The sequence below is a fragment of the Phyllostomus hastatus genome, unplaced genomic scaffold (assembly GCF_019186645.2).
Source record: "Phyllostomus hastatus isolate PE091 unplaced genomic scaffold, TTU_PhHast_1.1 phas_scaffold_129, whole genome shotgun sequence".
Taxonomy (NCBI): Eukaryota; Metazoa; Chordata; class Mammalia; order Chiroptera; family Phyllostomidae; genus Phyllostomus; species Phyllostomus hastatus.
This window is the reverse complement of record NW_025334009.1, coordinates 2,109,145-2,133,685: the sequence shown is the minus strand read 5'-3', so window position 1 is coordinate 2,133,685 and position 24,541 is coordinate 2,109,145. Positions and strand designations below refer to the sequence as shown.

Sequence of the window (24,541 nt, the reverse complement as noted above, 5' to 3'; positions counted from 1 at the left end):
CAGCCCCGGGGACGGGCAGGGGAGCCCCGGGGCTGGGGGGGGGGGGTGCCCAGCTGTCACGCTGGCTGGCTCCTGCTCCTGGGGGTGGGGGTGGGGGTGCTCGCGGGAGCCTGGTGCCAGCCCATCGCGGAGGAAGCCGCGGCCGGTCCTCCCCGACCTCCTCGTCCTCCCCGTCACAGCTGCGATGATGTAACCGTGAAGAAGAACTGCCTCCCAGTCAGAACGTGCCCGAGATAAGGGCCCTCGCCAGTGCCCTGCGGCTGCTCCGGAGCGCGGCCGCCGCTCTGCTCCGTGAGCGGGGTCCCGGCGGGCGCGGGGCACGGGGCGCCCTGCGGGGCTCTGCAACCAGGCCCTGGGCTCCCTGCGAACAACCCCTCGGCCTGGGGGAGGGGGAGCAAAAGTGAGAAGTCACGATTTGTGAATATATGACCAGCGTTTCAAGCAAAAGGGGAAATAAAACCCACGGGGTACTCGTCGGGACAGAGCGGATGATAATGGTGCTATGAAAGGCCCCCGGGTCTGGTGACGTGGCTCCTGAGCAGGGCGCCGTGGTCCGCGGAGCGGCCGGGCGGCGGCGGTGTGCAGGCCCGTGCGAGGTGAGTCACAGCGGAACGGCACCCGCGCGCGGCTTTGCGCGGGCTTGGGGAGGGGCCCCACTCCGCCATTCCGGACTCTTCGGGGGCCGACATGAGAGCGCAGTGTCTGCCAGGATCTCCCAAACAGCATGTGAGTTTAGAGAGCAGGGCGTAGGTAGGATGCAAGGAGACAGCCTGGCGGGGAAGTCTCAGGGCGAATTGGGAAAGCTCCACGCAAGAAAGTGTGCCACGAAGACGGCGGCCTGTAGCGCGTAACCGAGTCCCTCGCCCCGACTTGTGCTTCTCTCTCGGGCTGGGGGCAGGGCGGCCGTCTGGAAGTCTTGGTTTTGTACGAAAGCTATGGGGGTTTGCTGAAAGATCTCCCTCGGTGTTAGGTTGACTAGTCTACTTCTTTGTCCAAAGCACCATAAATATATTTCTGTGTGCCCAGAAAAAGTGGATGGAATGAGAAAGAAGGAAAGAGACAGAAAGGGAGAAATCACAATCTCTTAATACTCCGTGAGCCCCAAATTCATAAGCACCTGGGAAGTGGCTGCCGCCTTTATAGGGCGCGCTGATTAATGCGTTTGCTCTTCAAGTCAGTGACGATCGCGCTGAGAATTTTCTTACCTGGTACAGTTTCTACTTCGTGTGAAGGAACATGCCCTCTTTCATCGTTATCGAAAAAATAGACTAATGTATGGGGCTACAGGTTAACAGTTTGTCATTTCAAAACACGATAAAGGTTTGGAAATCAGCTACCTCATTTGTCTTCATTACCTGAAAGGCAAGGCCGCGGGGGCACATTTCCAGGCGGGGGGCCCAAAGTATCACAGTGCTTCCAAGCAGACGGGGTTTGCCCCCTGGCCGCAGCCTGCCGACTGACCTCCGACCTCCGACCTCGCCCGCCCCCGTGCTGGGTGGGTGTTGCCCCCCCCCCCCCCACACACACAGCTCGTCTTGGTGAGGAGCCTGCGTTAACTTTCCTGCTGTCTGTTCAGGGTCGGCCCCGTGTCTCATGCTGCACGGGGCGCTGGGCTGCAGCCACCGCTGGGGCAAGGACATGCCGGACACCGCGCTGACCGTCCACCACTGCGTGCCGTCAGGGGACCCCTAGAGACAGGTACGTTCGGCAGCGGGGAGCGTGGCTGCGGGGTGACTCTGAGCCTGGAGACGCTGGAGCCCTGGGAGAGCGCAGCAGCACCCCCCCTCCCCGGCCCCAGCACTCGGTGGGCGGCTGCCTCCCCGCCTCTGGCGACAAGGTGCTCCCAGGGGTTGCATTTCAAGGGTATTTCAGAAAATTAACCAGGAGTCAAGTAGTAGCAAGAGAAAAAAAAGGGCATGCATTGTCCATGGTCCTCGTTATCCACGGCCGGTGTTTGGAGGGTGCGTGGTGTCAGCGGGGGGCCGCCGTGTGCCTCTCGGAGCGGTCCTTTCCGCTGTCCGCCCCGGCTTCTTTCCCCGTTCCTCGTCCTCCCCCGCCCCGCCTCCGCCCCCAAGAGATACAGTTTATTGCGGATCCCCCTGCGCAGGAAAAAATGAGGAAGTTCAAGTACATGCTTCGCATCTGAGGGCCTAGCAGAGCGTGAATCCTCTGAGCTTCTTTTCGATTCCTGTGCCCGGGGGCCGCGCCTGGAGGGAGCTGTCGCCGCAGCTGACTCAAAAAGACCCTAAAAGTGGTGCCGGGATGACACCGTCGGTTCCACCAGGAAGGCCCCAGGCAGAGCCATGAGCCAAACAGATAAATGAGACGGGCCAGTATTTACAAGTCTGAACTTCAGCAGAATTTGCCCGATTCTCAGGAACATCGGGGAAATTCATGGCCGATGGTCCAGACTTTACCCCCACCTTCTGGAAACGTCTGTAGGGCAAGAGATCTGCTCCTATTTTCTCCCAAGTTAAAAAACAAAACCCATATCTCACACCGGCCAGAAGGCTGGTTCTCAGAGGGCACTCGAGGAATTGCAGGCCGGGTCAGCGGAGCGTGAGCAGGCTCGGGAGGGGGCTGGCAGGCCACCGTCTAGGAAACGGAGCGTGTGTCTCTGGCAAAGCGGGGCCGGCGGCCGTGTCCGGGCCCCTCGGCCTCACTCGGGTCTTGTTTTACCAACCAGTGGGTGGGCGTCTGCTGGGTCTCAGCGGGCGGCCGCCAGAGGAAGAGTGAGTTGAACGCATTGTCCTTTCGATGTAATTTTAAGCTGGTCAAGGAGCCCTGTTCTTGCACAATGAAACACCGCCCAGCTGACACCTGTGAGGAGGTGGCCCAAAGACTCCTGGGTTATTTTCTCCGGCACAGCCTGGGACCCGACTCCAAAGGGGCCGTGGGCACACGCGGGAGGCGCTTTCAGGGAGCAGAGCGAAGAGGGGCCCGAACCGTGGAGCACTCGTGGTCGGGGGCTGGATGGCAGCACTGCCCAGCCCCGTGTGGGGGTGCCCAGCCCCGTGTGGGGGTGCCCAGCCCACTCCCAGTTGTAACTCTCGGCAGCCTTCACACTCCCACTCGAGGGTCTCGCACTGTCTGCAGGACAACCAGCTTTCTCTCGACGGGGGTGTATTTCCAAGACCAAATAGCACGATGACACTCGGGGTGAAAAGGCTAAGGTGATGTTGCATGGCAAAGTAGATGAACCCTCAAAAACGTTTGAATGATGCCCTTTGGAAAATAGTTCTATTTTCAGCATCAAAAAATGTGTGAATGATAAAATTTGGAAAATAGTCCAAATTTTGGAAAATAGTCCTAAATTTGGAAAATAGTGCGAAACTGGGGGATAAGAACACAGGACGGATTCTCGGAGAGGGCTCCCGGTTCTGTGAAGTATTCGGTCCTCTCCCCGCCGAGATATTTGACGGTCTCACTGCTTACTTCAACAGTTTAATTGCCAAGAATAAACAGAAACTGATCATTTTTACAAGAATGATGGTAACAAAGTATCTACTTTGCCAGTCAGTAGAAGTCACGAGGGAATACCAATTTTGCATTTTTGTTCTGACCTAGCATTGCCCCTGCTAATGAAAATTAGGGCAAAGACAGAGCGTATATAATATCACTTCAGGAAATGCTGATATTTCAAAACATCACCTTCTTAACTTAAAGAGGAAGCTGTCTTTGTTGTTGTTTGTTAGGGGATTTTCATCTTCGCTTCTCAGGCTTCATAAATACTAATGCTTCCCTTTAATTCATGAACAATCTCACTTTTTGAAACTTTAAAAAATGCTAAAATATCGGCCTTTGTTGTCGTTGATTTATACATTCTTGTTCTACCCAGCGTGGAATCGTTAGAGAGAAAAAAAAAACAAGATTATTTTTGATCAAAAGTGGCATAGCTCTGATTAGCAATACTTAAGTTTATTTCAGAAAGAAATCGAGTAACCGGTAAGTGGCTTCTGTCTTCTGTGTTGGGACATTTTCCCAGTGCCACTTGTAAGTTGAGCAGGGAGTTAGGTGAGTAGTAAGTGAAGGGGTGATAATGAAGAAAGGGAGTTTTGGGTGTTTCCTGAAGGTATCCAGCTAGCCCATGTGCAGCTTCTGTGGTCCCACCAGAAGTTTATCTGGGAAACACTTTGTAAACCACTTAACATGTTAAACTGAAACAATGACAGTCATTTGAACGAGTACAGAACCTCGGTTTTGCTGTTGGAAGATCCGAAATGGGGGTCAGGGTTTCCGTTCTGCACCAGCTGTTTGGTCTTTGCGAACGAGTCTTGTAAATTGGGTAATACTGCCCCCCCCCCCGCCCCGCATCAGGATCAGTGGGGGGCCGGGGCGGGGGGGGGGTGCGGGGAAGCAGGACGGTCTGACCTGGAGGAGCTGGGGCACCACACACCAGGCGGCTTGACCCTCAAAGTTAAGTTCCCGTGAAAACGGCTTTTCCGACTCTGCTGAGGAAACACTCAGGAACTCTAGCGACCAGCTCCCAGCAAGAGACCCCGGGCTGTCTTCCCGGACCGGGGGGAGCAGCTGTGGAAGGGACCTCGCCACGCTTTCGCGCTTCGGGGTGGAGGTTTCCACTCTCGATTCGTCTCTGTCGCCCGGGGGCTGAGGCGGGGAGAGACGGGCCTGCATGTTCTGCAGGCCCACGCCTGGGTCCGCGGGCCCTCCGGTGGAGCGCCTGCTCCCACTCGGGTCGCCCCGCCGCCCCGCAGCTGGAAGCGTCGCCGCGTCTTGTGCACTCCGGCACGCATGCCGCTTTCCCGCGTGGGAGTTGATTTAAGTTTCAGCTTCTCGCCCCAAGGGCCCGTCTTTCAATTCTCACTCACGAGAATGGCCGTGGTGTTTATTTTCCACGTGGTGAACCGCGCCTAGCACGGCTCCTGTTCTCGGGGCCGCCCTGGGACCGCTGTCCGCTCCTGCTCGCTTCCTCTCCCCGGCTGCGCCCTGGCGGTGTCGGCCCCCCCCCCCGGAGCACGGGAGGGGTCCCCTCAGAAGCCCCTCCGCTCCCGCCGTGACCCACACATACCGGCACCGGAGCAGCATCGGCGTGGGTGACAGTGGGTGTTTCCATGTCCTCCTGCGCCTTGGACGAGATTTGCTCAGATTTGTGTTTCTAGCGCGTCCCAGATTGCTCGTAACTGTTTGCTCGCCGGCCAGGGGGCTGCATTTGACTTCAGGAAACAGCTGCCAGCGTCTCCTCCAACCCCCACCGCCCCCCGGGGTCTCCTTCTCCTTCTGCAGGACCGGCGCCATGGCGCCCGCGCTGCTGATCCTGCTGGGGGCCGCGGCGATCCTCCGAGCCGACGGGACCCCTGACGACGGTGAGTGCCGCCTGTTCTCACACGCAGTGATGGCTCCTAAAAACCTGAGCGCGTGACAAAGGTGCCGGCATGGTTTTCCGCCCCGTGGCCCCTCCGCTGGGAAATTCTGTGTGGGTTTTCTCTAAAGGGGTGGGATGGCCGTCCGCGTCAGAACGCCAACTGGTTTGGCGTGCTGGGTCGTGAGAGCGTGAGGCTGGCCGAGGGGCAGACTGGCGCTGCCCGGGGCGGGGGGGGGGGCGCTGTGCCAGGGTGGGTGCACGGGCCCCACAGAATAGAGCACCCCCCCCCGGGATAAGGCTGGAGCTGGTGGCCCCTTGGGGACGTCTCTCCAGCAGGGGAGCACTGAGGAGGCCACACGCCCCAAGGACAATGACCTCCCCCTGTGTCCGGCTCAGACATGTGTCGGTGGGTGGGTTTGGTGTGGAGACCCCAAACTGAAAACTGTCACAGGCCCCCGCCCTGTAGGGTCCGAGAGGACTTCCTCCGGCAAGGCCAGTGGGCCGTGCCTGCCCTGTCCGACGCAGGGGCCATAGCCGGTGGTGACCACAACTAAGGCCATGAGGGTGTCATTTCTTTAAGTGCACTTAGATTTAAATAGTCGCATGTGGCCGCTGGTGGCCGTGACACACAGTTTGGTGCAGACAGAACCCTAGGAACCCTAGGAGTGAGGGCGGGCCAGTCACAGAGGCCGAGACAGATTCAAGGTCAGTGGGAATACCCTGACCACGCAGTAGTCGAACAGAAGCAGGTTTCATAGCTGTGCCTGTGGTACAATATTCTCCTAATTTTCTTTAACGTAAAAGGGGTTATTCACACCCCCTCAGGGGTAAAGAAATGCGTCACATGCTAGTCCCATTTGCAGTGGTAGGATTATAGGTGATTTTTCTTTTCTTTTTCTTTTTTTTTTCTCATCTGTGCTTTCCAAACTTTCCAAAATGAATGAACATTGATTCTGGAATTGAAATAAAAGCTTTTCTTTTGAAGGCAAAGTGAGAGAGTGGTTAACTTATGAAAATTAAAAACAAAACAAAAATAAATCTTTTTCCAGAAATGACTATATAAGTAGTCTTGTCTGCAAAGCTGTCGGACTTTAAATCGTGATAAGAAGTGCATTTTATGTCATGAACCAGCACTCACACAAACTTGTGAGTACAGTTAGAGTGGAAAGGAGAGGTTCATGAAAAAGATTTATTGTAGAAAGTATCTTATGACAGTTCGGTGCACGAGGCAGGACTTCGATGTCTTTTCTGTTCAGTTTTCTTCTGAGTCAGGAAAAACCATGATTAGCCACAGACAGACACATTGTCCCAGCCAATCAGCAGGTAATGGCCCTCAGTTTGAAAACCGTGGTTCTAAAAAACCACTTACAGTAAAACATTCATACTGCAATTAAAAATCTGTAGGTGCTATAGGCACATACTTAGGCAAAGTGAAAAAAAACAGAAGATAGCGAGTTAAACACAGCTGTGACCCTGGCCCGAGTGGTTCAGGTGGCTGGGCGTCATCCTGTAAACCGAAGGGTCGCTGGTCTGGTTCCCGCTCAGGGCACAGGCCCGAGTTGCGGGTTTGGTCCCCAGTTGGGGGGCGTGCGAGAGGCAACGAATCGATATTTCTCTCTACATCGATGATTCTCTCCCTCCTTTTCTCCCTTCCTTCCCCTCTTTCTAGAATCGATAAAAGACAAAAAAAAATTAAGGCAGCTTTAAAAGAAAGTCCTCCAAAATTATTTCAGTATTATACCTTCTAATAGCCATAATAGCCAGGATCGTGCGGTGCACCGTGAAATAGTTTACAACTTTAAAGGGTGCCACTCTGGACCACTGACCCTGTGTGACCTCTTTTTTTTTTTCCCTCGGTCAGTTTCACTTCTCCCACCTGTCAATTTCACCATTAAAGTGACCGGTTTGGCCCAAGTTCTTCTCAGCTGGAAACCGAATCCTGACCAAGAGGGAAGGGGCGTGCAGCTGGGCTACCACCTGAGGGTCCACACCCCACAGGACGATGACGTGAGTCCCCCCCCCCCGGACACCCGCCCCTCTTCAGAGCGAATGCTGACGTTGACGCGTTTTCCTTCCCGAAGGAAGTTTCCACTGAGCAAAACGGCCGAGACGGCCGAGCACCTGTGCCTGCAGGTCCTCAGCAGCCCGGGACGCTGTAACTCTGGGACCACTCTTTCTCTTAAAAAAGCAACTTTAGCACCTTCTGAGGTACAGGAGATTAGACGTGGGTTCTGTCTTCACTAAAATAGCCAGAAAAACAAAACAAAAGCAAACACAAACAACCCCAGAAGAGGTTGGCTAAGGAAGATGGGAGGACAGCAGCTGACCGAATCCCGGCTCCTACGCTGGCAGCCTTGACCCTGGACACGTCCATCTCGGGGCCCCGGGTTCCCTCTGGGGTCACGCTCAAGCACCTGGAACCTAGCAGGTGCCCGATACAGTGAAACAAAGGGCGGGCGAAGCGGCTGCCGGGCACCGAGTGTTTTTCCGTCAGCAGGGAATTCTAGGGAATTTTCTGCCGCAGAGTCAGCCGTGGGAGAGACTGGGAGGGGGACACGGTCAGAGGGGGCTGGAGCCTTGTTTGCAAGCTTTTGTTTTTTTAAGAAGAATGTGTTTGTGTATCGTAGAGGAATAGATTATGATGTTTTCATTATACTGTTTTTTTTTTTTTAGAAAAAACATGAATACATGCTAGAATTGGGTAACTTGTTCATTTTTAAAAACCACTTTACGGGAGGGTGTAAAAAGCTGTGCACATTTAACGCACACGACTGAGGAGGTGAGGGTTACGTGTGCACCCGTGGACCTGAGGGTCTGATTTCTGTGCAAGCCTATTCCACTGCATTTGATGTGCTATTAAGAACGGGGAGGACACGCACGTCTGCTGAAACCAGGGTTCCCAAGGTCGTTCCCCTGGGGTGCATCACGACCCGTGGGCTCTGTTTTCAGTTCGAACTCAAGTACACCGGGCGCAGGTACGAGGCCGCCCTGCATCGAGGCTTCTCGGCCAGCGTGCGCACCATCCTGTGGGAGCGCCGCCCCAGCCCCGCCAGCCGCTGGGTGTCCGCCGAGCTGAGCGCCCTGCCAGGTGAGCCGGCTTCCGAGGGCCCCGTGGACTCTGGACTCTGCCGGTAGGGGAGGTCGGGGACACTCAGCAATTCGCCCTTCTCCAGTCCTCCCCCAGGCCCCCCCCAGGGTTCCTCTGCATCTCTGACGTCCCCGCCAAGGCCGCCTTCCCATCTTACTGCCCTAACCCACCCCGAAACACCTGCCAGGTCCCTGCAAACGCCCCTCCCAGCCCTCACTGCCCTGTAGAAGCTCAAAGGGTCATCAGGTCCCTCGTAGGTGGGTCCTGAGGGACCTGCGTGGATTCTCTGCTCTGCTCAGGTGTCTGACCGTGACCCCGAGCGCTGCGCTGGGCACGCAGCCGCTGAGACCGCCCTCCTGACCCCTCTCCCCGGAGTAACCCTGCACCCCAAAGCCCTGGCCCTATTCCTCTCCCCCTGGAATGACCCTGGGCCCCAGTGACAAAAATGACCTTATAACTGACTCACCCTCAGCCAAGAAGACCCCCTTCTGTCACTTGCAGCTGAGTCTACAGGCATGTGCGTGGGTGGGGTCTCCCTGACCCTCAGCCCCCTGCGCCTTTCCGGTCCCCAGAGCACGCTCACGGCCGGTGTCGGCCGCGTGTTCCGAAAGCACCGGACCCCACTGCGCCGGGGAGGCCGAGAGAAAGCAGGGCTTCCCCGTCAAGGAGTCTGGGGAAACCCTGGGCGAAATGAACGTGAAGGCCCCGTTTGAAATCTCCAGTGTCCCTCAGTGTCCTGCCGTGGCAGCTGGTACTGGACCACACCTGCGTGTGTGGTGTCTCTCGGGGTAGAGTTATTTCGCCACGTCCCCGAACTCGCGACCTTCCGAGCAACCATCTGCCTCGTCCAGGACGCCTGTGGTCACAGCCGCGAGGGTGACCAGTGGCCTTGGAGCCCTTGCCCAGCCCAGTCCCTCCTTGGCAGCCGGGAAACCAGGGCCCAGGGTGGGTGGGACCTCGGTGGCCTGGCCAGCTGTTGACAAGTGTGCATCAGATGACCGAGGCCGCTGGACACAGAGCTCTGACCGCTCCGGAACGTCCAGTGAGTCGGCCCCACACAGCCGCCCCCAGCGCAGGGGGGAGCTCTCCAGGGCCGCAAACGCGCCCCCTCCCCCAGGGGGCCGGCCTTTGCGAACAGCAGGTTTCTACACATGCGTGATGACAATCACTCTTCGTAGGTGAAGGAGACGTTCATTCCCAGCCCCTGGGGTTTCCGAGGAAGCTCCGGGTTCAGAGGATGTCACGATCGTTTCTTGTTCTTCTCGTTTTGGACCACCCAGGGTCTCCCGGAACCTCAGCTGTGAACTTAACTTGCGCCACAAACACGGCGGCCGGCGGCCACCCCGACTCCAGGCCCTACCGAGTTTCTCTCCGCTGCGCCTGGCGCGCAGGCGAGGAGGCGCCCGCGGACACGCAGTATTTCCTCTACTACAGGTTGGTGCCTGTCGTCGCCGGGGCAACGGGGTCGTTTCCCCCGATCTGGGAAACTCACGGGTGTCCCGACGCAGGTACGGCTCTCGGACCGAAGCGTGCCGCGAGTACGGCCAGGACGCGCTGAAGAGAAACGTGGCGTGCTGGTTCCCAGCTACCTCCATCGACGGCAAAGGGCAGGACGCGCTGGCCGTGCGCGTGAGCGGCTCCAGCCCTCGGGCTGCCATCAGGCCCTACGACCGGCTGTTCGCCCTTCACGAGATCGGTGAGGCAGACCGGGGTGGGGGCCGCGGCGGCGAGGGAGGGCTGCGAACATTGCCCCCTCGGCCTCCGGTCCTTCCTGCCACTGCAACCACTGGGCCAGGCTCTGGGCCTTGGCGCTGGCACCCGGGGCCGGGTGACCAGATTGTGGGGGCTCTGTGAGCTCCTGGCTCCTGCCCACTGGGTGCCAGCAGCCACCCCTCGCCCCTGCCGACTGTGGCCACAGAAATGTCTCCACATACTGGGTGTCAGGTGTCCCTGCGGGGACAAAGTCTCCCCCAGCTGAAAACCATGAGGCCACTGCTGAGAGATGTCATTCTGTGTCTCAGCAGCTCCCACGGGGGTCAGACATTTCTGCCCGAGGGTCCTGGGTAGATGAGTAACACCCAGTTCCGACCCCCTTGCCCACAAAGCAGGCCCCCAGCCCTCCGCAGGCAGCCAGGCAGCCCGTCCTGAGACCCCTCCTACAACCCTTCTCCACCCCAGTGTGTCCTCTCCTGAGGCTCCTGAGTTTGAATGGCCTCTCTCAGTCGTCTCTCTCAGCCTGTGACCCTCAGATAGAAACCTGTTAGGTGAGGTTGCGTTTGCTCAGGTCTCAGGTAGGAGGCGCTCTCCGTCCTGCCACCTGCGTGCACGCGTCACAGCCGGGAGCCTCTCCCACAGCCGCCCTGGAGACTGACCGCCGGGTTTCAGTGGCGGGGCGGGCACTGGGGTGGGCTGTGGGCTTGTCCCCCGCTTCCCTGGGGACCAGCGAGGGGGCCTCGGACCAGCTGTCCCTGCCCTGGGCCTCAGGCTTATCTGAAAAATGGGAGGCACGAACCCTTCCTACCAGGTTTTGTGAGAGTTAAGTGTTGTTAGCGTTACAAAGCGCTTGGAACAGCAGCTTGCGCAGGCACCCACGAAGTGTGCAAAATGTTGTTGTTTAAAGGTCGTGGATTGGCTGCAGCGTATCCGTGGTGAACGGAGTATAACTTGGTTGAAAGAATCGCAGCATTTACTAAAGAGCAACGTGATTCTAGTCCACAGCCTATGTCTTAGGCGACTTAAACGTGTCACATTCACGACAGGCGGGGATGCCCACGCTGAGGAACTCGGGGAACACTGCAATTGCCGTGAAAACAGACCGAACCTGATACCGACCCCAGGAATCACCCATTTGCTTTACATGACGTTCAGTCCACTGGGGCCGATTCCTCAGATTCCTAAGACAAACGAACACTTTTTTCGGTCACAAACTTTCTCCTTAGGGAGCGGCAGGTTCTGCAGCCAGCGGGTCCCCTCTGAGCGTGTCCCCATGACCCGGTCACCGTGAGGTCTCAACCACCCAGCCTGAGACAGGAACACTCCCCTAGAGACACTTCCCGCCGAGTCACATGGCCCGAGACGGTCGCGCGAGGCCTCAGGGGAGAGGACTCGGTTCTTGTTTTAGAGCGGAGACAAATTTAGCCCGAGGCGCTGTCTCTGTGCAGGGGGCACTAGTGTTTTCCACCCCGGCCAGACCCCCGAGCAAAGGAAACAAAAGCCACAGCCCGAGAGGGGCGCTGCTCGGGGGAAGCAGGGCCTAGTGGGCACTCCGGGGCGGCCGCTCTCCAGGATCAGTTTACCCTCCGACTGGAGCAGTTGAAAGGGGTGGGGGTGGTCTTGCCCGGCTCTGAGGGGGGAGGAGGCCCCACCACTCAGGGCCGGGTGGGGCAGCAACCCCTGACGGCTGCCCCCGGGGTCTCTTCTTCCCCGGGAGGAAGCAGGAGTGTTAGGGCAGCCGCCGGAGCCATGCGTGGGGCCTGGGGTCCGGGCACGCAGCCCTTGAGGGGGATTCCCTGAGGGGTCGGTGGGACCTGTCGGCCCCGCTCACCGGCCTCTGCTTGTCTGACCCAGACCAGGTGAATCCCCCGGGGAACGTCACCGCGGAGATGCAGGGAACGCGCCTCTCCGTCCGCTGGGAGAAGCCGGTCTCTGCCTTCCCGGGCCACTGCTGGGACTATGAAGTGAAGATTTACAGCAGGAGGAGGGACTACGTGCAGGTAATTCTCCAGGCCGCCCCCAGGTGCCATGACGGCGCTCTTTCAGGAAGCTTCTAGAAGTTGTGGGCGGTGACCGCTCTGCTCGCAGCTTGGGACGGAGGAGGTCAAGGTCGGCGCTAACTCACCTCCACCCAGGCGTTAGGGAAACGAACCAAAGCTCACCGGCCCTTTGTCTCGCGAGGAGACTCGTTTAGTTGGGAATCAGGCGGCGGGGGTGGGGGGTGGGGGATCGGATACAAACACCGCACTCCTGACGGCGGGGGGTAGGGGGTGGGGGCAGGGCGCAGAGCTCGGGGGGCATGTCAGACGGCACAGCCACTGGGGGAGCAGCCCGGCCGTTTCTCAAAAGTTAGGGAATCACCGCCCGACCCAGTGCCCACCCTCGCGGCCAGTCGGTGGCGCAGTTGCCGCTCCCTTTTCCCGGGACGATGGGGCCCGGAGGACGAGGGCACTGGCCCGGAGTCACAGAGCCTGAAAACACGGGGAAGTCGGGGCGCAGACGCGCATCCCACTTACTCGTTGGAGGCGAAGCGAATTCCACTCAGTTGCATGTGATTCAACGAACATGCACAGATTGACTTCTCTGGAAGGATGCTGAGACTTTGTTTAAAAATAAGGAAAGATTTCTCTTTTAAAACCAGGGTCACAGGCGCTGGGCCCGACAGAAGGAAGGGTTTGCTCAGTGCAGAAACGGGGCGCATCTGTGGGGTCAGAGGCCATTTCGGGGGCGGCAGGAGAGCCGGGTGGGGGTGGGGAGGTGTTTCCGGGTGTCTGGATATCGGCCAATGGTTGCTGCGGCCGTCGGAGCCCCAGGTGACCAGAGCTAAAACGCTCAGTGCTCGTGGGGCAGGGGGTGGAGGGGGGAGAAACACTGCCGGGGGCATTTGGGATGCGGGAGGGACCAGGGGCCCCTCCCTGGCTGGGGTCAGGGGCCTAGTGCGGTGGGGTGACGTGGGCCAGGAGGGGGAACGGAGGAGAAGGGTTTGTGAGGGAGAGAATAGCCTCATTTCAGCACCAGACCGAGTCACAGCCCGTGGGATGAGACGGAACCTTCCAAAACTGCTGTTTTGCCCATGAAATGGGTGGAGTAGTGGCTGTGTTCCTGTGATTCGATCTAGTGGTTTCTTTCTTTTTTTTTTTAAGATTTTATTTATTTTTAGAGAGGGAAGGGAGTGAGAGAGAGAGAGGGAGAGAAACATCAATGTGCTGTTGCTGGGGGCCATGGCCTGCAACCCAGGCATGTGCCCTGACTGGGAATGGAACCTGCGACACTTTGGTTTGCAGCCTGAGCTGAATCCACTGAGCTACGCCAGCCAGGGCTTGATCTGGTAGTTTCTTAAGCTTGGCCCAGACACAGGTCACTCCACGTAACTCAGTGACCCACGAGTCAGGTGTCAGTGTCCCTGCATCACAGGCCGGGTCGGGGGGCAGCAGCTCGGGGAGGTCGAGGACTTGCCCCGTGGGCAGCCGGAGGCAGAGCTGGAACTCAGCTGCCCTGACAGCTGTCTCTCTCCTGCCCACGCGCTCCTCGACCCCCCGCCCCCCACCCCAGAGCTGTCGGTCAGGGAGCAGCAGGCGGTCTCGGCGAAGGACCAGGTACTCCGGGCTTTGCGGGCCGGCCGGTTTCAGCCACCATCGCCGGGCTCGGTGTCCGGGACGAAGGCAGCCGCAGGCGGCACAGCAGTGAGCGGGTGTGGACGGGCCCGGGCCGGGGACACTCTGTTTGTGGGGCCTGACGTTCCGATCCCATGTCACTTTCACGTGTCACGAAGTACTCTTCTTCCGAGAGTTCTCATTCACGGAAAGACTCATAAAGCATTCTTCCTCGGCGGGTCCCAGGGGCTCACGGAGTGTCGTCTGCCAGTGCGACACGGGACGGAAAACCGAGGGGCCCGGCTGGGACCTGTGAGTGTGGATGAGGAGGGGCGGGCGAGAGGCGGGATCGCACTTCGTGGGGGCGGCCGGTCCAGGCCAGGCCTTCCACCCGGAAACGCCGTTTGGGCCCCGACGGGTCATCGAGGCCTCACAGTCGCCTGTTCCGTTTATTTTGGCCGCTAGAGAGCTTCCCCCTGAAGGGTGACTCGGCCACCGGAAGCCGCTCAAATAAACCCATCGATCCGCGTCCTATGGACTGCAGACGGGTCCACTGGGCAGAGTCCCGCCCCTTATGTGCGCCCCCCCCCATTCTGGTTGTTGGCGTCGCTTAAATCACGTGTCTGGAGATGTACTAGAATGTTCCTTTCTTTCCCGTGCAGGTAGAAAATACGACGGCCAACAAGTTCAACACCACGGTCAGCGACACGTCTCGGTACTGCGTCGTGGTGAGAGCCGCCGTGAGCCCCACGTGCAGGCAGCAGGGGCTCTGGAGCGCCTGGAGCCAGCCGGTCGGCACCGGTGAGTGTCCGGGGGTCCAGCGGTCCAGCGTCCATCGCCCAGGAGCCCATGCCTGGGGGAGGCAGGCCACCCTGGAGCGTGCGCATTCACACGTGGGCGTCGGGACTCCGTCCCGGGTCCCCGGTGCCCCGTCTGCTGCCGGTTCGCCACCGCCTCCGGGACCAGAGGTGGGCTGACCCCGAGGCCCCTGACTCTCAAGGGTTCCAGCTTCTTGCCAGCGCCAGCTTTCCCAAAACCTTGTACCTGTTTTCTTTTCCAGATTATCTGATTCTACTTCTATCCTGGGTTTTTTTTTTGTATTTTCTTTCTTTTTTTTTTAAAGATTTTATTTATTTATTTTTAGAGAGGGAAGGGAGGGAGATAGAGAGAGAGAAACATCAATGTGCAGTTGCTGGGGGTCGTGGCCTGCAACCCAGGCATGTGCCCTGACTGGGAATCGAACCTGCGACGCTTTGGTTCACAGCCCGCGCTCAATCCACTGAGCCAGGCCAGCCAGGGCCTTCTATCCTATTTTTCATAACTGGATTTTTCGTTTGGGGAAAACCGTAGGTTCACGTGCGCATATGTCGTCAGACCTAAGGCGCAGCGAGCTGGAGAAGCTTGCGTCCGGGCTGGGCTGGGTCACGGGAAGGAGTCACCTCTCCCGTCACCGCCCCAGGGGGCTGAGCGGTGGCCGGAGTACCGGGCTTTCCGCCCGACTAGCCGGTCCCCCTCCCCGCCCGGGGTCCCCATTTCCTGGTCCCCGAGCTCCTCCTGCCTCTGCCGTCCCTGCCGTTTCTCGTGCCGTCAGCCCCCGGAAAACACTCAGGGAGAGAACCGGGGACCCACAGAGAGAGTCCAGGCCAGTTTGGCTTTTAGCTTCTCACCCTCCAGGGAAGCGCTGGTCGGGACCTGGGCTCCGGAGGGTCTGCCCCAGGGGCAGGGGCGCTCGCCGCCGTCATTTGGGGCAGAGTCCACTTTCTTATGAAAATGAGCTGGTCGGTCGTGCTGCTCACCTCCTCGGTCCGTCGCACTGGGACCCACTTCCCCGCTGGGCGTGGGTCGTTGGAGACCGTGACCAGTGCCGTCGTGGCATTTTCACCCCAGTGACCGGCAAACACCGTGGGCCGTCCGGCCCCTCCGGGACCCTGGGCGGGACTCTCCTTCCCCCGAGGGGCAGCGGTCAGGCCGCCCAGCTCGCAGTCCTGCAGGTGACTTCCCTGCCACGGCCATTGCCTGCCACAGCCTCGGTCCTCTGCCTCCCTGCCCTGTCGATGGCACCTGGGAGCCTCCCCTTCCTTCCACTCTCACGCCAGCCCCCCGGCTCGGCCCTCGCCTCTTTCTGGGACATCATCGAGTCCTCCTCCTCTATTTCGTGGTCGGGGAGTGGAGCCCCCGGGAGGCTGAAAAGTTCTGTGGTTCTCAAACAGGCTGTTCGAGGACGGCGTGTGTCTTTCTCCCGCAGGTGACCCACATGTCGGTCATTGGCGTGGAGCCGGCCCATCCTCGCCCAGGGCCTAGCGAGTGGGAGGGGCCTGTTCTGACGGATGAGGGACAAGGGGCCGGAGGGGCCGGGGCTGCAGCCTGGCCGGGGCGGGCACGGTGCCCAGCGGTCAGGGGGCGAGAGGACCACACCAGGGAGTGGGGGGGGGGTGGATAGCCAGCCGCCTGTGCTCCCCGCCTGCCTGAGACTCGGCCATGGTTGTGTCCGCTGGCGCTGGGGAGCCCAGAGGGGGGGGCAGATGTACTTTTTAAAAACAGAACAAGTGGTTTCATGCTATCAGTGCCCCTTATCACCTGCCCTTCCTCAACCGGCTTCTGGGCCTTATCTCAAGAGCTGACTTCCCGCTTTCCGCGTCCTCCTCTTTGCTGAACTTTCTTAACTTCCACGTTCTGCTGCTCGCTTACTGTTTGGGCCTCTCCTGTTTACCGGCGCCCGCGCCCCAGGGAAGCCCGACGCCATGCGCGAAGCACGCGAGCGTGGGAGCAGAACTTCCCGCTGCCCCGTCCTTCCCCGCTCCCGGGGGAGTGTCCCGGGTGTCCCCTGCGCTCGTTGCTGGCCGCGTCGTGGGTCTGGCTCAGTCCCTCTGAGGCCTGCCTCTCGTTGACCGGGCTCAGCCATGGCCACAGGCCTCGTCTGTCCCCCCAGGGCTCTGCCCCCGGCACGGAAGGCCAGGGTCTCAGCGACGCAGAGCAGGTGCCAGTGAGACCATCTGGTTCAGGGAGGTTTAGGCCGAGACACGCACCCGTGGCACCGGGCTCGCCACCACGGTCAGGCGGCTCGGCATGCGGGCGAGGCCCACAGGGCGCCTGCCGCCTTCGGGGGCATGTCCTTCCACGGCAGGGACCTCCTGCGAGCGGGGTGAGGCCGGAGCCGGGGGCCTGGAGGCTTTGGGCTGGGAGGTGAGAGAGGCCCCATCAAGGCCGGTGAACGGGCGGTGCTGCCGGCCTCCCTCCAGCTTGGCGTGCATGGCTGTGGCCGTGAGGAAACCCGGCCCCTCGGCCCCGGGCACCTGAGTCGGAGCCTGTGGGGCTGGACCCACCTGGGGGACCTCTACCTGGTCGCCTCCACCTATGTGTCGGGGGTGGGGGTAGGGTCCCCCCGGCCCCTAGCGTCAGCCCTGCCCTCTGGTTCCCTTGCCAGCTCCTTCTTTCCCTTTTTTCTCCTGCTGCCCGGAGGGGCGGGGCATGACCTAGGGCCCAGTGGCTGGGCAGGGACTCGGCCTTGGACGGGGTGGGGTCCAGGCCCCGTCTTTTCCCTCTCGACCCCATCCCAGTGCCCACCCATGCTCCCGCTCGCCTTCCCGGGGTTAGGAAACAGGAGAAGTTTCCTGAGTCCAATGCCGAAATCGGCGGGCACCGAAGTCACCAGAAACACCGGCACCGTCGGCCCAGCGCCCGGGACGGACGGAGGGAGGGAGGGAGGGGGTCCAGAGGGCCCCGTCCGAGGGGGCCCGGCCGGGTGACTTCCCCTTTGTGGGGCTCGTCTCTGCGCGACCACAGAGCGGTGCCCGCCGGTTTCCTGAAAAGAAAAAAAAAATCTTTGAGTTTCTCCTTGAGTCAGAGATAAAGTTCAGGTTATCTGGAAATACTCGTTCTTAAGAAATCCCCGGAGGCCAGAGACTCCAGAATTCAAACTAATGACCTTTTCAGGACCGTTGGATGGAATGACACGCTCATCATTTCCACCCGCAGGACACGCGTGGTCGGTGGGGGGGCCGTCCCCCTCTCTTCTGGGTCCCCACAGTCGGAGGAAGCACTGACTTCAGTTCACTCGCTCCTGTCGCCGGCCCTTGGGCCCCTGCACTGATGAGTAACTGAGCAGCGGGGGGCCCGGGGTCACTCCCACTCGGTGCTGAGCCCCTGGTGGCTTCGTCTGGTCTCACAGGCCTGGGCGTGTTTCCTTCGCGGTCAGCTGACCTCGGCCCCCTTCTCCGGGGTCCTCGGCCCTGGCACACCACAGACGCCTGGCGGGAAAAATGACCGCCTGGCCCGCTCCCTCTGGGCAGTGACCCTGACTTTGAACCCGAGCGCGCCCTGCGTGCGCCAGTGCCTTTGTGGGAACTGAGAATTACACTCGGGCGCCTCTCTGCTCCTGCGAACTCCGCGAGAACCTCCGCTTAGGGCCGGGGGCGCCGGAGGGAGCAGCCGCAGGGTGGTTTAACCGAAGAGATTTTTGTCATCACGGCGCGAGCCGACGGGCCGTTATCAGGCGCCGGCACCCCGGCCGGGGCGTTGCACCACGTGAGATGCAGCGGGGCGAGTGTGCCCCCCCCCGATAGTGTTTACACACGGCCGCTGCTTCCTGCAGACCCACACGTGCCCCCGGGGGAAACGGGACTTTCCCCTCGTGGGGCTGGCGCTCGGGGTGCTGGAGTCCGGAGTTTCTGGGTGTTCTTCCCAGGGGGCTGGCATCAAGGCTGAGCATGGGGGCGCCGAGCCTTGGGCACCACGGAGAAGTGGAGCCGGAGGGGGGGGCCCTGATTTGGGGAGCTCCCCTGGGATGGAAGGCCAGTGGGTGCTGAAGGCGGCGGCACTCGCTCTTCCCCATGGGTAAGTGACACTGGGTGTCAGCTCTGAGCATGTGGGGTGACAACTGGGTCTGGTGGGGCCCTGGGTCCCACCCGAGAGCCTGCTGTTGACCCTTCAGCCGCCTGTGCGGCCGGGACGTCGGAAGGTGTGACTCTTCCAGGCCCTTTGTTCCGTGACTGACGAGGCGTGGCTCTGGCTGTGTGTAAAATAGCAGATGGAAATTAAAGTTTCTCCAACACTAGGCCACAGGGTTTTAATAAAGGGACTCATTCCCACCCAGAGCCTACGGAGCACCCGCCGAATCGCTAGTGTGTGTGGGTCAGCCTGGTTCACACGGAGACGCGGCCGCAAACCCAGCCCTGTCGGGGAGTGGGGACACGCAGCCGCGAGTGTGTCCAGCCGGACAGGGGACGCGCAGGAGGGTGTTTGGTGACCAAGAAGTGCTTGGGGTGGGCTCGGGGGCGTGCCTGCCTGTGCAGCGGGCCCTGGGGTGGGGGACGGTGGTGATCAGTTTGGTCTGCACGCCCCACCCCCGCCGGTTCCCTGAGGAGGCCGCGCCCACCCCGCCACCGCAGAGAGACCACGCCCACCCCCCTGCAGAGAGGCCACGCCCACTCCCTAGTGTTGCAGGGAGAGACCACGCCCACCCCTGCAGAGAGGCCACGCCCACTCCCCCGTGTTGCAGGGAGAGGCCACGCCTACCCCGTTGGGGGGCCGCGGGAGTTGCGCGGAGAACCTGCGGCCCTTACGCCCTTTGCAGAGTGTCCAGTCGGTAGTCGCGAGCATCGCGGCCGGGGGCGTGTGGTCACAGGTTGGGAAAGAAGCTGCTTCCGTTACCGGCGAGCGTTAGGCTCACCGCGACTCGCGTGCACGGCCAGCCTCGCGCGCACTGCCCGCCTGAGGTTGGGTTTGTTCAGGATGAGCGTCCGCAAAGACGCGGGACGCGGTGGCGCTGGGCGCGGAGGGCCCTGTTTTCCCAGGCGAGGGGCCGAGGCCGCGTCCCCGCGAGCTGCGGGCAGGGCACGGGTGCAGACCAGGCAGGGGTCCCCGCATTTAGGACGGGGCACGTTGTCGGGGGGGAAGTCCACGAGGTCCCCACTCGGGAGGGCAGCGCGCTGCTGCCCGCCCCGCCCATTGCGCCCCCCGCAGCGGGGCTCAGCTCTGTTTCTCTCCGTCTTCGCCCTCCAGGACAGGACGAGCAGAAGCCATGGACCGAGTGGCTGCTGATCCCGCTCACGGCGTCCCTCTGCGCCGCGTTCGTCTGCTCGCTCAGCCGCAGGACGTAGGTGTTCTCCACGCCGGGGCTTCCCCGGGCGGAGCGTCGGCTCCTGCTCTCTGGACGAGTCGGTGGGGGGCTTGTTCTCGGGTGGCGCCCACGGCTCGGGCTCAAGGAAGGCGGCGCGGGGCTGGGAGCACTGTAGTCCCGCCCCCGTGCGACCCGGGCCGCCATCAGCGGTCCCCGAGTGGCTGGCTGGCTGTTCTTAGGTCAGACATGTGCTGGACATGACACGCTGATCTGCTGGCCCCCCCCGCCCCCCGCCCCAGGGACCACAAACGGCCCTGTGAGAACGCCTCAGCCATTCTGGCATTCAGTCCCCAGCGCGCTGTGCGGGAGGCCCCGCAGCCTGGTCCGGCCTGGCCCTGGCCCAGGAGAGCCTTTGGAACAGCCTCACTATTACAAATGTGTATTCCAGTGGCACCCTGGGGTGGGGTGGGGGTTGGGGGGGTGTGGCATCTCAAAGGAGAGGAGAGAAGTCCCGTGGGCCCGCACCGTGGGGGGAGGGCGCTGACCTCACCCACACCACACGGGACCTGGGTCTCGTGTTTGCAGAGATCAGGCCGGTAACGTGTGCTGTTGTGAGCGGCTACCCTCTGTCTCTCCGGGAGGTTCGGGCCTCACCAGAGCCCCGCGGTGCCCCCCGCCCCCCGGGCCAGCGACCACGATGACCGTGTAGTTGTTTCTTGGAGGTGTTAGCCCTGGTGTTAACGAGGCCAATTTTCAGCGGGACGTTAAGGACCTGATTCCCCCGCTGCTCTGGTTTCAGGGGACACGTGTGCACCAAGCTGTTCCCACCGGTTCCGGGCCCCAAGAGTGACATCGGCGATCTCGTGGCCACCGTGAACTACGAGGTAATGCTGGTGGTTCTCGGCGTGTGTCCTGCCCGCCCAGGGTGGGGGTTTCTCCCGACGTGCTCATTCTGGGGCCCTTTGCACAGGTCCGAGCGCTCGGGCTTCCCCGGACGCTGCTGACTCACCTCCGGCTGCTCCAGCAGCGCCACCTGTTGGAGGACATCACTTCCCCAGGGAGTCAGGCGACGTCTCTGTCCAAAGGCGGTTGTTGGCGTGTGTGTGGGGGGGGACCTCTTTCTGGACCATCTGTGTGGCCTCCCTGATCTGTTCGAGCATCTTTGTGCCGGTGCAACGCTGTCTTTACCCGTAGGACTTTATTCTGAACCCGCAGACCAGCTCCCCTGGGGCCTCTGAGCACCCTTTTCTTCAGGGCCGATTTTCTTACTCCCGGTCGCTCTCACTCTGTGTGAGTGTTAGAACCAGCCTGTCGCTTCTGCAGAGAAGGCTCGGGGGGTCTGGACCAGAACCGCGTGGCGCTGCAGGTTAATTCGGGGAGAAGGGACGTCCCGGCACCACTGACGCTTCCGCTCTGTAAACACGGCACGGCGGCCTGTTTATGTGGGTTTTCTCTAACTCCTCCTGGCGCTGCTCGCTGGTTCTCAGCGGGTTCTCAGCGGCCCGTTGGGTGACACTGCTGTCGGAGCTGGCCTCACACGGGATGATGGTTCCTTAGACCAGGGGGCCACAAGCCCGTTCTATAAAGAGGCAGGCAGTAAGCACTCGAGGGCGAAGTGGTTCATCTCAACTGTCCCACGCTGCCCTTGTCCTGGGAGAGCAGCCGCAGACGACACGCACGTGGGGCCCCCGGTTCTGCGCCAGCGAAGCTTCATCGCACAGGCAGACGGCCGGGCAGCGCTGTTGCGCCCACTGGGGTTTGTGGACCTCTGTTGCAGCTCAGGCGATGTTCTCAACAAGTCGTTTTCCCTCTGACATAGCCATTGGAGGCACCAGCTGGTGCCTCTTGTAGGGACAGCCAGGGGACAATCGGGCAGTCACCAAGTGAGCCATTTCAATAAGCTGGGACCCTGGGGGAGCAAGAATCCCCCACGCAAGGCCCCGTCTTGGTGGCCAGGGGAGCGGCCTGTGCTCTCGTGGCCTCAGCTTCTGTGGAGGGATGGTGGGCCCCAGGGGGGCCCCTCAAGGCCCCTCGGAGCTGTGCCGTCCCTGCGCCCTCCCGGTGGCATCGTGGCCCTGAGAAGCTGGCTGGAGCCTGTGGCCCGGCCTCCTCGTGGGGCAGCTTATCTGGCATCTGACTTCCCGGCAAAGCCCCAAAGCCTGCCTTTTGTCCCCGAGGCTGCCGGAGGAGACCGGCTGAAAGCTTGTCGTTCACTGAAATCAAGTCGTGTGTGTGACAAGGCGGGGCAGACCGGCGGGTTTTGGAACGAGTGAAGATGAACGGCGGAGCTCAGCACGCCGGGCTGCTCGGGCACTCGCTGTCCCTTCTCACGTCGCAGAGTCATCCGGAAACGAGGGGGGGCCCCAGCTGGCGCGGCTCCGTGGACTGAGCGCCGGCCTGCAAACCGAGGGGTCGCTGGTTTGAGTCCCAGTCGGGGCACAGGCCTGGGTTGCGGGCCAGGTCCCCATCAGGGGGCGCGTGAGAGGCAACCACACACGGATGTTTCTCTCCCTTTCTCCCTCCCCTTCTCTCTAAAAGTAAATAAAATCTTTAAAAAAGAGTAAGAGACAGAGGGCGGGAGAGAGCGGAGAGAGGGAGCACAGGTAGAGCTGGGAAAAGGCGGCACTCGGACTCTACCGCCAAACGCAAACCCGTCTGGTTTGCTCCTGGGACCTCTGCTGCCAGGGTGACGGGGGGCCTGGGAGTGTGGGGTCCGCAGACCCTGGGACACGTTCGGCTGGTGGAAAGGAAGCCCCTGGCCTGTGGTCACGACACGAGCCCCTGAGCGTGGCCGGTCCCCCGGGCCCGGGACTGGGGCAGCGGCCGCACCCCGGTATGCACAGGGCCGCCCTCAGCACCGTTTTCCTCGTTCAGACCCGAGGTAGACACTGACACCCCAAGGACAGACACGGGGGTGGGGTGGGGTGGGGGGAGGGGTGAGAGAGGGATCAGGTGGCCTTTGGCAATAGAAAACAAGGGCTTATTGTTAAAGAAAAAAGAAGAAGAATAAGCTTATTCTGAGCTTTCAGTTTGCTGGAGACGGGTCTCCAGACATATCCTTGGTTTCCGAGAGCAGAGCCAGAGGGCGCTCCTTCCCACGGGGCACGGGGCGGAGGGGCGGCGGTGGGTGGGGCCCGGCCCGGCCGGTGCACAGCCCTGTTCAGGCAGACGTGAATGAGGTGTGACAGACACGGTCTCTTACAGGCCGTGTTACTTTTTTTTTAACTTAATTTTTTTTCTTTTTTGTAAGATTTTATTTATTTATTTTTAGAGGGGGAAGGGAGGGAGAAAGAGAGAGAGAAACATCAATGTGCGGTTGCTGGGGGCCGTGGCCTGAAACCCAGGCATGTGCCCTGACTGGGAATCGAACCTGCGACACTTTGGTTCGCAGCCCGCGCTCAGTCCACTGAGCTACGCCAGCCAGGGCGGGCTGTGTTACTTTTTCCCGCCGTTTTTCTGATTCACATCGGGACTGTTCGTAATCACCAGAACGGACACAGCAAGCGTGCGCTGTGGGCAGAATGTGACAGAGCCGTTAAAGAGGCTGTGGCCAAGGCACATATAATGAAGAGTAACATATTACGTGATATGACAGGGAAAGACATCAGTTCACGAAGCCGTTGACCCACTGGACTTGGTGTAACTGTAAAAGAGATCATACGCAGAAACCAGGGGCTGAGGAGAAACTGTGGGCTGTGTTGGGGGGGAGGGTTTATGTGTATTTTTTGTCTTCTTTCTACTTAATTTGCCACATTGTCTTCCGTGAACGTTGACTGCTTTTAGAAGCAAAACAGACTGAAAGCAATTGTAGCGGACAACCAAGAAGCTCTGTGGAAGGCCGCTCAGGGGAGATGCTTTGTTTTGCAGAAAGGCGGTTCCGGCGAAACAGAGAGCGAAGTCATCAGCTACGTGGATGAGGAGCCCGAGGTCCTGGAAGACTTGGTGTTCTGATCGGGGCGCAGGCGCGGGCGCACCCGCCCCGGGAGAGAAGGGCGAGAGCGATCTCTCCGGGCTGCGCGGAGACCAGAACTCACCGAGCCTCGCACAGCCGTGGCCGTGCACCCAGACGCAGCTCTTAAAACTGTGGTTGCTGCACCCAGACCTCCTCCCGCCCTTGGGGGGCCCCAGGGGATGAAGAGGACCCCCTGTGGGTGGGATCAGTAAACCCCAGCGCACTTACTGGTCAGGGGGGAGCCGGGTCTCCGGAAGAGAGAGCGGAACCGAGAACGCCCCCCGGAGGCCCACGAGGGTGGCGGACTGTCCCCGCTTCCGGCGCCGAGGATGAGGTTCGGGGCCCTGACCCGGTGGAAACTGCCCCGCCCTGTGTGAACATCACGCCGCACTAAAAGGTGGTCTTGTTGCCCCCCACCCCCTGCCCGTTTCAGGTAACAGACGTGCGTGTGGGTGCAGGTGGGATGACAGGTGTTAATAGGAGCGGCCGAGAGCGGTCTGCGTCTGCACCCTGAACAGCTCATGTCTCATCCCCCCAAATGTCCCCTGGCCCCTCGACTCTGGTCCTCGTCTCTCAGCCAGGGCCCTCCGGCAGCCCCTCAGCTCAACCCCTCACCTCCTGTACCCCCTTTTTCTGAAGCATCTGTAAAAGGCACATGTGCCAGTCACCCCACATCCAAAACTTGCCTTGACCCCGTCCCCTTCAGGTTCAAGGCCCTTCGGAAACACTGGCCCCTTTTTCCAGCGTGTTAGCGGCGCCCCGACCGCATTCCCAAGGACGGCCCGGTCCTCGCGCTCCTGGTCCATCCCGAACA

At 60.6% G+C, this 24,541-nt stretch overlaps 1 protein-coding gene across 2 annotated transcripts; it reads left to right on the top strand.

The window, feature by feature from the left end:
* The first annotated feature begins 283 nt into the window (after positions 1-283).
* IL5RA (interleukin 5 receptor subunit alpha) lies at positions 284-24,541 on the top strand. 2 transcript variants are annotated; one of them, XM_045857107.1, is made up of 12 exons: positions 284-596; positions 1,577-1,698; positions 5,245-5,324; positions 7,185-7,330; positions 8,273-8,411; positions 9,692-9,845; positions 9,920-10,107; positions 11,979-12,124; positions 14,380-14,518; positions 19,718-19,811; positions 20,575-20,659; positions 23,643-24,541. In XM_045857107.1, the coding sequence occupies exons 3-12, from the start codon at positions 5,255-5,257 to the stop codon at positions 23,724-23,726; spliced, it is 1,245 nt and encodes a 414-aa protein (XP_045713063.1). In that variant the 5' UTR covers positions 284-596; positions 1,577-1,698; positions 5,245-5,254; the 3' UTR covers positions 23,727-24,541. The 2 variants fall into 2 exon arrangements, with proteins under 2 accessions (XP_045713063.1, XP_045713064.1); XM_045857108.1 differs by lacking the exon at positions 19,718-19,811.

What these genes read in the sequence shown, in the direction of transcription:
- IL5RA (XM_045857107.1), top strand. Translation starts at nt 5,255, where the DNA reads ATGGCGCCCGCGCTGCTGATCCTGCTGGGGGCCGCGGCGATCCTCCGA. An exon ending in CGAGCTGAGCGCCCTGCCAG is followed by an intron (nt 8,412 to 9,691) that starts GTGAGCCGGCTT and finishes TGGACCACCCAG; the next exon opens with GGTCTCCCGGAACCTCAGCT. An exon ending in TGGCCACCGTGAACTACGAG is followed by an intron (nt 20,660 to 23,642) that starts GTAATGCTGGTG and finishes TTTGTTTTGCAG; the next exon opens with AAAGGCGGTTCCGGCGAAAC.